At 33.1% G+C, this 15854-nt stretch overlaps 4 protein-coding genes across 4 annotated transcripts; 1 reads left to right on the top strand and 3 right to left on the bottom strand.

Annotated features, from left to right (window-relative positions):
* The first annotated feature begins 322 nt into the window (after positions 1 to 322).
* On the top strand, positions 323 to 3068 carry LOC8274528 (ras-related protein RHN1). Its single transcript, XM_015717334.2, has 7 exons — positions 323 to 551; positions 1374 to 1451; positions 1557 to 1724; positions 1897 to 1945; positions 2158 to 2231; positions 2382 to 2475; positions 2720 to 3068. Exons 1-7 carry the CDS (start codon positions 513 to 515, stop codon positions 2818 to 2820), a joined length of 603 nt encoding a protein of 200 aa, XP_015572820.1. The 5' UTR covers positions 323 to 512; the 3' UTR covers positions 2821 to 3068.
* A 228-nt stretch (positions 3069 to 3296) lies between these two features.
* On the bottom strand, positions 3297 to 7503 carry LOC8274527 (protein ROLLING AND ERECT LEAF 2). Its single transcript, XM_002516029.4, has 4 exons — positions 6300 to 7503; positions 5989 to 6164; positions 4865 to 5088; positions 3297 to 4234 (listed from the first exon to the last, which is right to left on the bottom strand). The coding sequence occupies exons 1-4, from the start codon at positions 7255 to 7257 to the stop codon at positions 3448 to 3450; spliced, it is 2145 nt and encodes a 714-aa protein (XP_002516075.2). The 5' UTR covers positions 7258 to 7503; the 3' UTR covers positions 3297 to 3447.
* A 3348-nt stretch (positions 7504 to 10851) lies between these two features.
* On the bottom strand, positions 10852 to 12025 carry LOC8274526 (glutathione S-transferase 3). Its single transcript, XM_002516028.4, has 2 exons — positions 11652 to 12025; positions 10852 to 11239 (listed from the first exon to the last, which is right to left on the bottom strand). The coding sequence occupies exons 1-2, from the start codon at positions 11964 to 11966 to the stop codon at positions 10907 to 10909; spliced, it is 648 nt and encodes a 215-aa protein (XP_002516074.1). The 5' UTR covers positions 11967 to 12025; the 3' UTR covers positions 10852 to 10906.
* A 1877-nt stretch (positions 12026 to 13902) lies between these two features.
* Positions 13903 to 14897, bottom strand: LOC8274525 (probable glutathione S-transferase parA). Its single transcript, XM_048377590.1, has 2 exons — positions 14509 to 14897; positions 13903 to 14392 (listed from the first exon to the last, which is right to left on the bottom strand). Exons 1-2 carry the CDS (start codon positions 14827 to 14829, stop codon positions 14048 to 14050), a joined length of 666 nt encoding a protein of 221 aa, XP_048233547.1. The 5' UTR covers positions 14830 to 14897; the 3' UTR covers positions 13903 to 14047.
* Positions 14898 to 15854: the final 957 nt, after the last annotated feature.

Below are 15854 nucleotides of genomic sequence, written 5' to 3'. Positions count from 1 at the left end.
TATATCTAAATGTAATAAATTTTTTATTGGTTCACTAATTTTTATATTAATAAGTAGAATTGATTTGCCACGTTATCTTTTTATTATTAAATTTTAAAAATTATTGTCAAAAAGTATTTTAAAAATAAACTGAAAATATAAATATTTATTTTAAAATTTTGAAATAATTAAATAAAATAATTAAAAAATATAAAAGTTAGAATTTAATCGCTAACTAGCAGGTAAACTTTCTCACGTATGAATGATGGCTTCTAGGTCCACAAAATCTAAATGGCTCATGCAAACTACCAGTCAAATTTGAGCTAAATTAAAAGCATAAACCGACCATTCTTCACTTAAATTCCCTCTGTCATCTACTTTGATATTGCTTGTCAAACTGAATACATGTTTAGCTTTTCAAACATCAACCACTCTTATCTCTAAAATCAATTATACATTTACAGGCTTTCTCTCAATCTCTCCTATCGGAAATATCTGTGTACATTTTGAGTCATTGATCATCAAAGTTTGCAATGACAAAGCCTGGCAACAGGATCATTCAAGCCAAGCTGGTGGGTATGTCTTACCCTTCTTCTTATTTAAAAAAAAAAAAATCTTTTCTTATCACTTTGCTTAGACATGATTAATTGGTTTATTTGGCTGGTAATTTTTGTTAGAGTTGCTCTCTCTTATTCAATTGTTTGTCTGACCATGCTTTCTCTCATTACAGGGCTATAATACCTTTCTTTTTCTTTTATCTGTTTTTTGTTGTCTCCATTTGTTGCATTGTTTTTATTATGGACCTGATGGCATCAAATACTGAATGATCAAAAAGATTGTTTGTGGACATCTCTTGTGTGAGGAGAGATTCTTGCAGCACATAAGGAAAATGTGCATGTGTTGCGTGCTAGATAATATTATCACTAGCTGCTTCACTTCATTAGTGGTGAATTTCAAAAAAAAAATTGATGATACAAAAGTTAGTTCTTCAATTCCACAATTAATTGGGTGAACATTGGAATTTATAGTCAAATTCAGTGGCTAATGTTTGATAAGTTATTCAGTTTCCTTCTAACATTAGCAGTATGATTCGTACAAATTTGTAATCAACCATTTCTCATGGTTTTGTCTTATAAAAAGTGTTCTCAGAAACATTTGTGTTTTCATGTTACTATATAAATTAGTGTAATGCCCCTTGTGATCTCATGCCAAGACCAGGACCTTGATCATGTACTGAAAATCAAAATTTGTGAAAAAGATTGCTAGTGGCTCTTGAATCAAATTTGAAAAAGAAAATCTATGGAGTTCAACAAATTCCTTCCTGGGTAGGCTTAATTGCAGCCATCGGCCGACTTGGAAGTATACTCTTAGCATGTTTAATTACTTACTTTCAGGTGCTTTTGGGGGACGTGGGGACTGGGAAAACCAGTTTGGTCTTAAGATTTGTCAAGGGCCAGTTCTTTGATCACCAGGTTCAAATTCATCTTTTGCTTGTTTCCACAATTGCCAAATTCTCCATTATATTCTGTGTTCTTCATTAATAGGTCTCTTAGTTGAGGACATTTGTCTATATCCAGGAACCAACTATAGGAGCAGCATTTTTCACACAGATTTTATCGTTAGCTGAAGCAACTGTGAAGTTTGATATATGGGACACAGCAGGTCAAGAAAGATACCATAGCTTGGCTCCAATGTACTATCGCGGTGCAGCAGCAGCATTAGTTGTGTATGATATCTCAAGCATGGTAAACACTCTTTACTTCATGTGGTTATATATGCCCAGTGGCAGTAATTTATTTCTATATGTAAATATTGTGAATTGATCAATTTCATTGCTCATATCATGGATAATGTTATAAGTCTACTTCTTTTCAAGCAAGAATTGTACTGATAACATATATTGGTTTTCTACTGCAGGATACATTCATTAGAGCCCAAAAGTGGGTTCAAGAACTGCAAAGACAAGGTATGGCCAATGTCAAGTTTTCTATCTGAAGTTGAGGAGTTCTAAACTATGCGGGATTTCTGTTACAGTTTTTGTTCTGTATGATGCTTAGTTGAGCCTTATGCTTTAGACTTCCTTTTCTACTGTCTTCAAGTATCATTACTTTTGAGGATCATCATATAGCTGTAACTGATTCAGGACTCATAATGTATTTACCACATTAATGTTTCCAGGAAACCCAAATTTGGTTATGGCATTGGTGGCAAACAAATTTGACCTGGACTCGAAGAGAGAGGTGCAGAATGAGGTATTTGTTTACTCGTTTTCTTTCAGGCACTAGTTTATCAGGTTCTTCCTAATAAATGCACGTATCTTTCTCTTTCCTATTGTTGTTTCTTTTTTAATTTTACTGATGAAAATTCGTAAACTCTATCTCTTATTTTCTAATATATTACAGGAGGGGGATCAATTTGCTCAAGAGAATGGGATGTTTTTCATAGAAACATCTGCAAAAACTGCTCATAACATTAATGATCTTTTCTATGAAATGGGTAAATTCATATTCATTAATCTCAGTAGAAAATCCATGGAACACTAATCTAGCTAATGAACAGTTAGCAACCTTTGTATCTGATATAAATTAGTTTAAGGCCATTTATGTAATAGGACTAGTACTTAGTCTCCAACAGACGTCCACACTTCTCATTTACTTTTGCTTTGTCCTTGTTTTGTGAACTTGGATTTGCATTTATTTAATGCTTTTTTTAAAAAAAAAAATTTCTACTATAAATGCAGCAAAAAGATTGTCAAAAGCTCATCCTCCCAAACCTGCTGGTGTGAATCTAAACGATGAAACACAAAGTAGAACAAGAAAACTTCTTTGTTGTTCTGGGTGATATGCGGCATCTAGAGTCCCTCTATAACCGCTTGTTTCAAGCTCTCTTGGCATTGATGTATAAAGAAGTATAACTGCTTTTGGAGAGATGGTCATTCCTTCCTTGCTTCCCTTTTCCACCACAGAAAAATCAAGATTTTGGTTTCTCTAAAGTATAACTGCTTTTGTACAAGTTGAACATGAATCTTTGTAAAGGAACTGCTTACAGGAAATAAATATCATATATATATGCATTGCATTTGACTGCAACTGTTTCTGGTATAAATATCCTTTTCTCTGACTGGAAAAAGAAGAATATGGTGGGCAACTCAGTTCTGCTTGCCATTCAGTGAGGAAAATTCAACCCTTGAACACTTAGAGACTGTATATCGGACACTCGTTTTCTTCTATTAGGTTGATTGATAGAAATTGGCAGATAGCATCCCTGTTCATCATAGAAATGAAATTTTGCAATCTGAAGCTACAGGACTGCATTAATTTGACGAAACAAACACATGCTTCTGGGACTGGTTCCATATAAAGATTATAGCAAAATTACAAGTTGTATATCAAATAATACAAGCAATTTCATTTCTGAGATTTATTATTCTGTAGGGTATAGAACCAAAAAAATACAAAAGCGTAAAATTTAATCTCGTGATGAGTTGTGGTGTGCTATGGACCTCAAATTACTGTACATGTCTGCACAAGCTAGAGCAATATCAGACATTGCCCTAAAGAGCTCTGGCAAGCGTGTTTTGAGACTCGCCAAAGACTTCTCCCTCACCTGCAGGGAAAGCTTTTGGCATGCTTCCTCTTCCTCTTCTAACTGCTTCTTCAATAAATCCACGACACCCTGCCTCTCCATCATAGCATTCCTGTGAGGGTTTTCTTCTTCCGCCTCTGGATCCAGTTCATCATCCCTTACATTATGCTTATTTTTCCAGTCATCAAGTTGCCTAATCCTACGGCTAAGCTCCTTTCGTGTAGCCTCACACTTCTCCCTCATCTTTACCTCTTCTTCTTGATGATGTACAATGGTCTGGACAACAGCAGCAAAGTTGCTTATTGCACTTCTTGCAATCTCATCTGGGAGTTTGTCCAAGTGATCATGCCAAGCTATGAGAAGCACATGAATTGGGGGATTCTGGATCCTTGGTGGAGAAGAAACCTTCTCTTTCAAATTGCTCTCTATAGGAATGAGATTTAGCTTTATCCAATTGTTGAGTGCCTTTATGTAATCTTTCTGATAGTCTATAAGTCTACAAAACTGTGCATGCCAATCTCGCACAACACCACACAGCTGACAAGTACGATCATAATGATATTCACTGGTTTCCTTGAGGGACTGAGAAATGTCCAAAGATCTCAGGGCATATACAATCTTTGACTGGTTATCATGGTGATATTGCATGGTTTCCCACATCGTAGCCATCCTGAAATTCACAACAGTTATTTTTGTTTAACAAAATATGGTTGCTGCAAGGAGAGCACAGCATACATTTTCCATTATTCAAGCCAAGGACTGAGTCATAAACTGTCTACTAAAGAATGTATGTCACCATTATATTGGAAATTTAGAAATGAAAGCATATATATTGACACAAATACTGTCAATACATCAAAAGTTTAGAATAAGCATGCCAATCAAATGAAAGAAAAACTGGACAACCATATAAGTTGCTATATGGTTAGGGCTTCACACAGCACACTTAATGACACGAATTACAGCATACAAAATGGTCAGAATTAAGGAACAAATGCATCAATTGGATGATAAAAATATGAGGCCAAATTGAGATGACTTGATTGGATGAACAAGAAAAGGAATCAAACAGGTTGGAATGTCATTTGAAAAACTGCAGAAGTCTAAAATTGGGCACAAGTGAAAAATAGATTTTGAGCAGTGAACTTGAGTTGACAAATGGCCACTTAACCATCCAGGTTCCTAAAATTATTTGAACACTAGCTTGTTCTCTCTTCAATTTGGATAAACATGGATATCATATTATGTCTACATTTATCAAGAAAGTTAAACTATCCATTTTCTTTCAAAAGCAACTTACCCATCAACAAGCTGAACAAGTTTTGGATATAATTGTTCATCACGCAAATGGTTTATCTCTGCAACTGTTGAATCCATCGATTGCATGTCTACAATGTATCTTGTATGCAGATGGCTTACAGCTGCTTTTAATTTCTCCAATGATTCAGAGTTACTACCCCTTTTCTTCTGCCTATTCAGCAAAGCAACCTTCTTTTGGTATTCAAATTTCATAATTTCACCTGCCTAACCACCACCAGCCAAGTCCCATATAAGAATCATTATAAATCATACAGTAAAAGCATTACATTAGCTTTGTGATTCACAAAAAAGGGGGAATAAAGGAGTTCGTACAGAGCAGGAAATACTGTAATTTCTAGTAAAAGGGCATTTTAGCTCGCCTAGGAAATGAAAATTGAACAAGGTTGTCTTTCCATTACTTACATTACATTTATGAGCTTGCTTCGATTTAATTTCATGTGAAATGATATTAGATCTTGGGTATAATTTGATCTTACCTATAGCTATGTTTTATCTAAACTATATATCGTGAAAGGAACTATTGGAATGGGAGATCTATTAGCAAACTATGGGATATAACTATCATGAATGTTGTTTTAGTGGAGATGAAAAGGAAAATTTACTAATTATTATGCACCAGCTAAAATGCAAATAAACTCAAAGTTCTCCGTACTGATAGAAGGAACTAGTCAGAAATCTTCCACCGCCATTTTGAGATAAATTAACTACTTGTTGTCTTGCATGGAAAGAAAGATTTTTGTAGGGATAATTAGTTGAGATGTAATACAAATGATAGTAGATTTTCCAATTTCAGTTTGCGACTGGGCTCAAAAAGTAAAATAAAACTTCTAAGTTTGCAGACATTACAATCATGAAGTGCGGCAAATAGTGGAGAATAAAACTCTTTTCCAATGAGCTTGTGCTACCAAAAACAACTATATAAAAATAACATTATGTGTAAATGAAGAATTCAAGAACTTAAACAGTCAAAACTAGATAAAATAACTTCTGTGAAAATTGTGAATGTGAGAATAAGCACTGGAAATAAAGATGTTCTAGCAAGTTCAAAAAGTACACAGAGAATTAAGAGTTGATGGATGAGCCAAAGCAAATAAGGAAACACACCTTCACTTCGTCATAAAGCTTCTTTTCCCAAGCTAGCATCTTATCCAACACCGTAGCATGAGTTAAATGCTCCTCTTCTTCAAAATTATCCTTACCATCACCAACATCAGGCAGTCCTTTAAATGACCGGTTCCATGTAATAACACGCATCACTCTTTTAGAGTGATCAATATGTCCTGCAATAGAGGTAGCAGGCAGTGTCAATGCCAAAAATCCAGAGCCTGGCTAGACAAATGCAGCATCAAAAACTTAAAATGTTTATCAAATTGAGGCACATTAACCAAAAAAAAAAAAAAGAAAGAATCAATTACCGCGATTATCAGCAAAATTAGAGTGATAATGCAACCGAGTAGCCTCCAACATCTTAGAAACTTCATGAGCACTTTCAGAAGCTTTCAAGAAATGATCATCAAGATCAGCAAATATCTGTATCAAATTCACTGGCTTTCCTGGCCTCCTCCCCACTTCTCCACCTCCACCGACTTTCCTTGCTACCTTCTTCTCCACTCCTTGCATTGGAACATGCACTGGCACCTCCACAGCCTTCTCCTTCTCCACCTTCTCCTCTACCACCAAAGAAGGCGTTGGCTCCACCTCCATATGTGCCACTTTGCTCACCTTCTCCACCATCTCCTCCTCCTCCACCATAGCTGGCGGCTCAGCCAGACTGGGTCCCGGCATGCTCTCAGCAGGGGCAAAAATGTAATCACCCCAATATGATCCTTGATTCATTGGGGCCCTCATAACCTCCTCCTTCCACTGATGCTGTTGTGGCTGTGGTTGTGGCGGTTGTGGGACCACCCCAGTTGCCCCTCTATTACTACTACTTCTCTTTCTCGTCAATTTCTCATTATCTTGAGCTTCAAACTCTAGTTCTTCCTCCTCCAATATAGTAGGACCCACCGACTTCGCCTCTGGCGGCTTCTGGATCTTCATCTCCGGCATGCTCGCCGCACGCTGCAACGGCGGCGTAGTCTGAAAGGTCGGAAGAGGGGGTGGCGGGGGAGGGAGTGGCGCGACGGAAGAAGAAGTTGCAGCTGCGACGGAGGCGGCGGCAGCGGCAGAGGAGGGAGAAGAAGGGCGGTGAGCGATTTCACCTTGTGTGTAGTCACTGAGGGCAGCGCCGGTGTTCTTCAAGGAAATAGAGTAGGCGGAGTGTGCGGCGGCAAAAGCATTCCGGGCAGACACAGCTTCTTTCATGAATTGTTTGCGCTCTTTGCATCTCGAAACTGCTTCTTCGTTCTCGATCTTTGATTGGGTACAACCCATCTTTTTCTTTATGCCGTTTCTGTTAATCAATTGTGATTCAAGATTGCGAATTTAAGGTTTCGGGTTTTTGCAAAAAAATCGAGTCTTTGAAAAAGAACAGAGATTTGTACAGAGAAAGAAGAAGACGGATTGCTTCACAAGTTGTGATTTTTATTTTTTGCTTTCCGAGGGAGAGAAAAAGAAAGGGTGTCGTTGGAGGTGCGTGGCGTCGTTTTTCGGGGGAATATATTACAGTGTGTGTATATATATAGTAGTTACTATAGTGGTAGTTAAAAGTGTGCATTTTTTAAGGCGGGTGGTAACGGAGAGAATACGGCCAAGGGGAATAGACAAAGGCGTAGGGATTGATGATATTTTATTTTCCTAAATAACTAACATCAAAGTCAAACTTTTTAAATTTTTATGGCAACTATAATTATTAATATAAAACCTTAATATTTATATATTTGAGATTTTATTATCATCGTGCATCTTAACCATTAATTGAGGTGGGGATTTGTTTTCATCGTATGTTTACGTGTTTGAATTCGAAAAGGGACTTTATTAATGGCCTCACAACATTTTATTTTTTTATTTGGTAGAACCTCCCAACACTTTCAATACAATAGTTATTCACGTTTGTTAAATTATTTGATAGAAGGATAAAGCTGACGAGGATTCAAATTTTTTCTTTTATCTATTTTGTCGTTAAAGAATGGAAAATCATCTCTTTTTTCAAAGAATTATTAATTAGTGATATGACACAATTGAATTACCAACTCTTTTTAACTTATTTATTTTGTGATGACATGTTATTGTATCATTTGTTAAACATTATAAATTTATTTTAAATTTTAAATTTATATGCTTTTAAACTAATTCAATATTCTATATAATTATATTTATATATAATTAATTATAACTAATTTTAATTCCAACAAAATAAATAAATTTTTTTAATAAATTCTATATTAATAAATCAATACATTATATAATACTAAAATATTTCTTTAATTTTATTATTTATTTTATTATAAATTTCAACCAAATACAATATTAACATTTATTTCGTAAAATAAAATTAAAATTAAAATTTCCATAAATTTTATAAAAGTTAAAAGAAGAAAAGAAATCCACAAAGTGGGATGGGCAAGAAACCACTAGAGGCAGTCCAGTGACCTTTCAAGACCAAAATGGAGAAAGAATTTGTGCATGTTTTATACTTTCCTTTTTAGTGTAAGCTTTTTGCACGTACTTGAGCAGCAAGGCAAATCGCATGCGTAAACTTAACCTAGATGTCCATGTCTCAAGTTAAAGTCAAATTTAGCGACATATCCACGTCTCAAGTTAACTAAAATTTCAAATTTTCTTTTTATCTATATAAAAGGATAAGTAAAAAAAATTCATGTGCTTTTATTGGCTATAACTTTTAATATTATTCTTTATGAAACATGTGGTTATAAATTGTGATAAATAAATATATTTCATAGTTAAAAAATTTTGATTCGTATAGATTTAGTTATAGTCATTTCGATCAACAATTATTATCATATTGCGACAACTTCTAAGTCTGTTAATTGATTTTCAAATTAATCTCACTAAATTAGTGACTTCTTGAACCGTGATTTGATGGTTAAACAATAAAATTATGAGTTGTTAAACTCTAAACCGGTGTTATTAAATACGGACAATATAATAATGATAGCTAATCAGAGTAATTATGGTTAAATTTTTACAAATTGAAATAACTGTAAAGTTTATTTTTTTACCATGATTTATAATTACATATTTCTTTTTATTTTAAAATATATATATATATATATATATTAAAAGTTGTATGGTAATTGTTTTCGTACTTATCTAAAAAAATAGCAAGGCAAATCTAATATTGGCGATTCATTTCTTTCTGTCAGCTTGATGATCTGTCTTGATTTGCTATTTTCCCATCAGAATGTGTAGTTTGTAAAACAGGGGAACATGCTTGCTTGGCATAAAGTTGAAACTGGGCTGGCATAAAGCTAAAATCCTGCTGTACATTCCTCATTGAGAAAGAGAGAAGGAATGGAAGGGCTTTTGCAAATTGCAAGTGCTTATACATAGCAAGAAGTGCTTCTTTTTTTTTTTTTCTTTTTTCAGTATAGGTTGTTTCTTTTGCAATTGTTTAAAAGTGGCTTTTTGACCCCACACCCACCACCGAAATCTATATTTAATTAGCCTTTGAACAACTCGGAAAGCAGTCCAAGGATTCTGCTCATAGTTGGCGGATGGTTGTGTCACAATTTGGACTTCTTTTGTAAGTCCTGAGTTCATTTTGATACCACCAGGGAGCTCCATTTGTTAGAAACAAATTCTTATACATCTGTAATCTGTTGGAGTACAAAAGATAAATATGAGTAAAATTCTGCTTCTATTAAGCTGTTATCTTAATCTCCAGCTGGATTCTTTTCTGGCAAAAGGGTCTTCTGCTATATATAGACTTGGACATTTAGTCTCCTTTTTGGGGGCATCTCTTACCCCATCCCACAAGCTAGTGCACTACTTTTCTACTAAACTTTCCTAAAAGTCTCAAATGTGTAGGACAAGTTGTTGAAATAACTAAGTGCCAAATATATGAACAAAAAAAATAATTTTGCTCCTAAAATCATTAGGAAGATTAAATACCAGATTTCATATTTGTAACAGCCAATGGTAAGAACAACAATGATATTATATCCTTTATTTATCTTCAATCTTTAAAAAAAAAATTGAAATAAGATCTAATTTGGTTATTGAATTTGTTATCTCTATCAATTAGTCTTTTATCAATATTCTTATTATCTTTTCCTTTCTTTTCTAATAATAATAATGAAGAAGATGGCTATGATGGTGGTAATGGCAATAAATAGGAGTTTCAAAATGGATTATGATATACCAACTCAATTCGCTTAATACGTAAAATTAATGTATTATGATCCAACCTTAGCGTGCTCGTGTCAGAAACAGATTAATAATTAATGGCACGGCTTAAAGCGTGTCAATCCATTATATGACACGCTGTTATAATCCATTTAGTTACTATTTAAGTAAATGTGTTATATATGGCATGTCGTATAATATGTGTCACTATATACAATTAATTAATTTACTTACTATTTAAGTTTATATATTATATGTATCGTGTTACATGTGTTACTATACAACCAATTAAATAAATGTGTTACACATGTCGTGCTATGGTTAAAATATGTTGATATGATTAATAAATGGGTTGTATCTGTGTTGACTCTAATAATGTCATCTAAGAAAGTTGATACGGCACAAACACAATCTACCAACCTGTTTTAACATTTCCGACAATAAGAATGGTAGAGATAAAAATAGTTGAAATTGAAATAACCGTAGTAAAAATTATTTATTATTTTAATTTAAAACAGAGTTAATTTATACTAAATATGTAAAAATTAAAATTAAAATATCTATAAATTTAGAAAATATCTAAATTGAATTAGCATAATAAAATCACCGACCAAACTGAAAATTATTCCAAAAAACTTTGACTTAATTTTCTTTTTTTTTTTTTTTTTTTTTTGCTAGGAACCATCGGGTGAAATGTCAAAATAAACAAAGATGCAAAGCTCAGAAAATAAATCAAGCTTTTGTTGCAAATATGAAGCCATATTCATATACTTGTTTAACATTCCCTTGAGGCCAGAATAGCATCATGAACCTTGTAAGGGTCAGATATAGACTTCGATACAGTCTCCTTCTCCAAGCATCTGGTAGCCCATTCCATGATCTTAGGGCACTCCACCATCATGCTAAAATTTCCAAGGGTCTCAAATGTGTAAAACATGCTATAGAAAGGAATAAGTGCCACATCTACATAACCGAAACTCTCCCCTGCAAAAAATGGCCCGTCTCCAAGCTCTCTTTCCAGTGTTTGAAAGATCTCTATCAGGTTCTTAGTTGCTGTTTCTTTCATTTTACCTTCTGATAACCATAGCATCTTTGCAGTCGAGTAAATCTGCGAGTACCAAATTCACACCAGTAATTAGAAGATGAAATGTGAATTTACCCCTTTTTCCCCTCCAAGAAGTAATAGCAATAAGTAAGAATTTCCTACACTGTAACGAATACTTGAGTTATACACACTTTAATAAGTATGCTAATAATATATACATCCACTTAGACTTTAAATTATTGATACTCTCTTCAACAGTCAAATACTAATAAACTAATATATATATATATATATATATGTTACTCATTTATGCCATTGACGTCGAGAAAAGCAAAGCAAGAATTAAGCACCAGAACAATGTTTATATTAAACTTTTGGGTTGCATGACATTTGTATTGTTAGCAAAGTATTGGGGTAATACAGAACCTTTTAACCCAACGTGCACGTTTTCTTTTCAATATTTAATAGAACTCACCTTCTTGTCAATATAGTCAGCCCAAAACCTTGCTTGAGCTCTTTGGTAAGGATCAGAAGGCAACAAAGGAGCTCTATCATTCCATACCTCATCAATATACTGAATAATGGTCATCGACTCACAAATGGGTTTACCATTATGAATCAACACAGGAATTGTTCTATGAATTGGGTTCATTTCTAGAAGAAGAGGGCTCTTGTTCTTCAAGTCTTCTTCCTTCAACACATACTTCACTCCTTTCTCTGCCAGGGCTATTTTCACCCTTTCTCCAAAACAAATTATCTTGGCACCAATGAGAACTACTTCATCTGCCATTTCTGCACCAGTAAAAACTGTTTTCGCTGCAGTAGTGCGATGGGGCAAACTTGGGTAAGATTTGCTACTGTTCTTATAGAACAACTGTGCTCTTGTTCTTTTCCTGATTATTCGTCATTGCTTGCATCAGAGTGCTCTTGATTGATCCTTTGGTGCCCATGCTTCTCTGCATTATCAGTCCATGGGACAGATTTCACATTATGTGTCAAATTCATCATTGCTTGCATCAAATTAATCTCTGTCCAAAGCGATAATGTGAAATCCGTCTACCGAGACGGATCACAACTTCAGGGAGCTAGTGATAATCGGATGAGTGACTGTAATTCCAACAACTCTTCTTCTTTCCTTCTTTTTTTTTTTCGTTCTTCCAGAGAAAAAATAAGGGATATTTTTACTTACAATGGTGTATATACCATAATTAATAAGAGAGTAACACATAAGAGTGTTTTATACTTTGGTATTGGATGATTGATACATATTTTATCATTTAAAACTAATAAATATGTGTCAATCATCTATTAAGTGTTTTACATTTTGGTATTAGATTATTGATATATACTTCATTGTTTAAAACTAATGAATATGTGTCAATCATCTATAAATATTTTACATTTTGGTATCAGATAATTGATGCATACTTCATCATTTAAAGCTAATGAATATGTGTCAAGCATCCATAAGTATTTTACATTTTAGTATTAGATAATTGATGCATACTTCATCATTTAAAGCTAATGAATATGTGTCAATTATTTATCAATTTAGTATATAAATGAAAATATACATCTAGACTACGTACAAAATTTTTAAAAAATAAAATGTGAAATTTGTCAGACAAAGCAATAATTTATTTGATAGCTAAGACTAAGAGGCTCCATATGCATAATCATTGATTGAGCATGAGCTCCCTTTGCTCGTTAAATCAAAAAAAGAAGAGTAATAATAATTTGAACGGTGGCTTTCAAGAATGAGTTCATTGTGCACAGACTATTATTTTAAGGTGAAGAAGCTAATTTTATTTTATATTAAAATTTAAAAAATTTATAGAATTTATTTATAAATTTAAAATTAATATAAATTTAAGTGAAGTAAAATTTATGTGAATTTAGTTATAACTAAACTAAATTCTACTAAAATAGGTAAATTTTTTTAAAAAAATTTACATTAATTTGACAATATATTCTATAACATCAAAATATTTCTTTCAACTTTTCTATTTTACTTTTTATCAAATGAAATGAATTTTTTAACGAATTTCAACCAAAAAATAGCATTATATATAGTTTAAAATCTAAAGCGCGGAAGTACATGATTAAATTTTTAAATTGATCATATTCCATAAATAAAATCACGCCTGAAAATTATTCATTTTCGTCATCTTACCCTCCTTTCTCCTAAGGAGAAATCAAAGAGAGATTCATCACTTTCTATATTTTATTTACGTTCTTTCTTCTTAATGTAAGGAAAAGGGAGGAGTTTTCTTTGTTTGGAAAGGTTCATTAGTTAAAAACACATTGATTTCTCTACAATTTAAGTATTTGTAAAGAATATAATACTCATAACCCAGGCACGTAGCCTAGTAGCTAGTAGTTCTCACGTTTTGGAGCGGATTTGGAGACCCACCTCTCCCTCTTTTCAATTGTAATTGTTTAAAAAAAATATTAATTATTCGTAACTTCTCAATGAAATACTTAGTAATTATATATAATCATTCATCTAATTGAATACTTGGATTAGATTAAGTTATTCATTACAAAAGAAGATGGGTCCAAATCCAACAAATAAGGTAGCAACTCATATCAATTCACAAATAATTTCATTTTTTGCATCCAATGACCAAAAATAATTATACCTTAATTAGTATAATTCACTACAAAACAATGAGTATTAGGAGCATTCGACAAATCGGGAAAGCATTTGATGTAATTTCACTATATATAACAAAAACTATATTTATTTATGAGCCTTTAACAAAAGTAGCGTAAGCACGAAACAAGACCAACTTATTTATTAAATCGAATACGTGTTTATTATGAGTCACGATATTACATGAAAATTAACCGTTGATTGCTTGAAAGCAATTATTCAGCGCCCAGTTTCTTTCTTATCTCCAAAATAACTTCGTAGACTTTAAGATGGTCGCATAAAGACGTGGACACAGTCTCCTTCTGCAAGCATCTCTTACCCCACTCCACAAGCTTAGGGCACACCGCTGACACACTGAAGTTTCCTAGCATCTCAAACGTGTAAAAGAAGGTGCAGAAAGGAACAAGTGCCAAATCTATATATCCAAAGCTGTCACCTCCAAAATATGCCTTCTCTCCGAGCTCTTTCTCCAAAATCTTCAAGGAGTCGATCAATTCCTGCTTTGACGCTTCTTTAGGTTCACCTTTAGATGCCCAGAGCATACGTCCAGTAGGGTAAATCTGCAATACTCATCTCCAATTACATTACAGAAAAACGTTGGCAGTATTATCCAGAACTGTGAAATTATGATTTCGATTGAAAGACCAACCACTAAATAATAAAACGACATACTGACCTTCTTGTCTATGTAGTCAGCCCAAAACCTGGCATGGGCTCGTTGGTAAGGATCAGAAGGCAATAGTGGAGATTGATGGTTCCAGAACTCATCAATATATTGGACTATAATCATTGACTCACATATAGGTCTGCCATTATGGATCAAGACAGGAATTTGCTTGTTGATTGGATTCATGTCTAGAAGTAAAGGGCTCTTGTTGCTCAGATCTTCTTCTCTCGACTCATACTTCAATCCTTTCTCTGCCAAGGCTATCCTCACCCTTGCTGCAAATGGACTAGCACTGAGATCCAGTAAAACTAGCTCGTCAGACTCGCTCATGTTTAATTATAACTCAAAACAGACTAGTTATCTTTTGTGCTTAATTAATATTTCTCTACTTGGAGCAAGTTTTTATATGAAAATCTCAGGTTGTTGTCGAATTCTAGGATCTTCTACAATGTTGTCATTGCTCGCATCAGTGTCCAAACTTAGTCTCCCCACATTAATCGCCATGGACCATGGTTTTTGAATTTTCTTTCTTATATCTTCTATATTTTCCTAGTCAATGCATTATGCAATACTTTCAATGGTCGGCTAAACGTCACTTCTTTCAAAAAAAGAAAAGGCTAAATTTCCATGCCGTTACTATTTTCTTTTTTTCTTTTTAAAAGAAAAAACACTAACTTTATTATAATTAATCGCTTCATTATTGGATTTAAATTTAAAGTCTTAAGTCGGAAGATAATTTTGATACCAAACCCTTTTGATAATCAGACTTTTAATTCATATATTTTAACCATTTTACAATTTTTGAACTATACATGATGATGTAATAGAGAGTTTTTCAAAATAATTAATTAAAGAAATGATATTATGATGAGATGAACGAGAAAGAGAAACCCTAATAGAATAAAAATTACACTATTTGGCTGTAAATGGCTTAACACTATGGGATAATAATAAATATAATAAATTTGTTTCATAATAATTAATTAAATCATTAATTTTATTAATATTTGATTTATCATTCTCATACTATTCATACAATGAATATTACAATAATTATCTATACTATAAATAAAAATAAAAAAGTTTCAGTTTAAAATTTTATTCAAATTAAAATATCTATTTAAGACCAAAAATTAAACACATCCAATTATTTTTCTATTCTTATATATTTTAAACCATATGCCAGAAATAAATTTTAGCTTTATGTATTTTTTTCTTCGGTGTGATTGATATATATAAAATAGTAATAAAGATCTACATTTACACTTATTGAAACTTAAATAATATGGATAGCACATTTTCAATAAAATAAGAATTGTTGAAATAATAAGGTGAGGTTCAAATTTTGCCAGTGA

Source organism: Ricinus communis, chromosome 8, assembly GCF_019578655.1.
Source record: "Ricinus communis isolate WT05 ecotype wild-type chromosome 8, ASM1957865v1, whole genome shotgun sequence".
Taxonomy (NCBI): domain Eukaryota; kingdom Viridiplantae; phylum Streptophyta; class Magnoliopsida; order Malpighiales; family Euphorbiaceae; genus Ricinus; species Ricinus communis.
Note: the sequence above shows the minus strand (reverse complement) of the source record. Positions and strands in the feature narration are given on the sequence as shown.

What these genes read in the sequence shown, in the direction of transcription:
- LOC8274527 (XM_002516029.4), bottom strand. Translation starts at nt 7,257, where the DNA reads ATGGGTTGTACCCAATCAAAGATCGAGAACGAAGAAGCAGTTTCGAGA. An exon ending in TAATTTTGCTGATAATCGCG is followed by an intron (nt 6,165 to 6,299) that starts GTAATTGATTCT and finishes CCTCTATTGCAG; the next exon opens with GACATATTGATCACTCTAAA. An exon ending in AGCTTTATGACGAAGTGAAG is followed by an intron (nt 5,089 to 5,988) that starts GTGTGTTTCCTT and finishes GGTGGTGGTTAG; the next exon opens with GCAGGTGAAATTATGAAATT.
- LOC8274528 (XM_015717334.2), top strand. Translation starts at nt 513, where the DNA reads ATGACAAAGCCTGGCAACAGGATCATTCAAGCCAAGCTG. An exon ending in TGTATGATATCTCAAGCATG is followed by an intron (nt 1,725 to 1,896) that starts GTAAACACTCTT and finishes TTTCTACTGCAG; the next exon opens with GATACATTCATTAGAGCCCA. An exon ending in TGATCTTTTCTATGAAATGG is followed by an intron (nt 2,476 to 2,719) that starts GTAAATTCATAT and finishes CTATAAATGCAG; the next exon opens with CAAAAAGATTGTCAAAAGCT.
- LOC8274526 (XM_002516028.4), bottom strand. Translation starts at nt 11,966, where the DNA reads ATGGCAGATGAAGTAGTTCTCATTGGTGCCAAGATAATTTGTTTTGGA. An exon ending in CTGACTATATTGACAAGAAG is followed by an intron (nt 11,240 to 11,651) that starts GTGAGTTCTATT and finishes TGGTACTCGCAG; the next exon opens with ATTTACTCGACTGCAAAGAT.
- LOC8274525 (XM_048377590.1), bottom strand. Translation starts at nt 14,829, where the DNA reads ATGAGCGAGTCTGACGAGCTAGTTTTACTGGATCTCAGTGCTAGTCCA. An exon ending in CTGACTACATAGACAAGAAG is followed by an intron (nt 14,393 to 14,508) that starts GTCAGTATGTCG and finishes TGAGTATTGCAG; the next exon opens with ATTTACCCTACTGGACGTAT.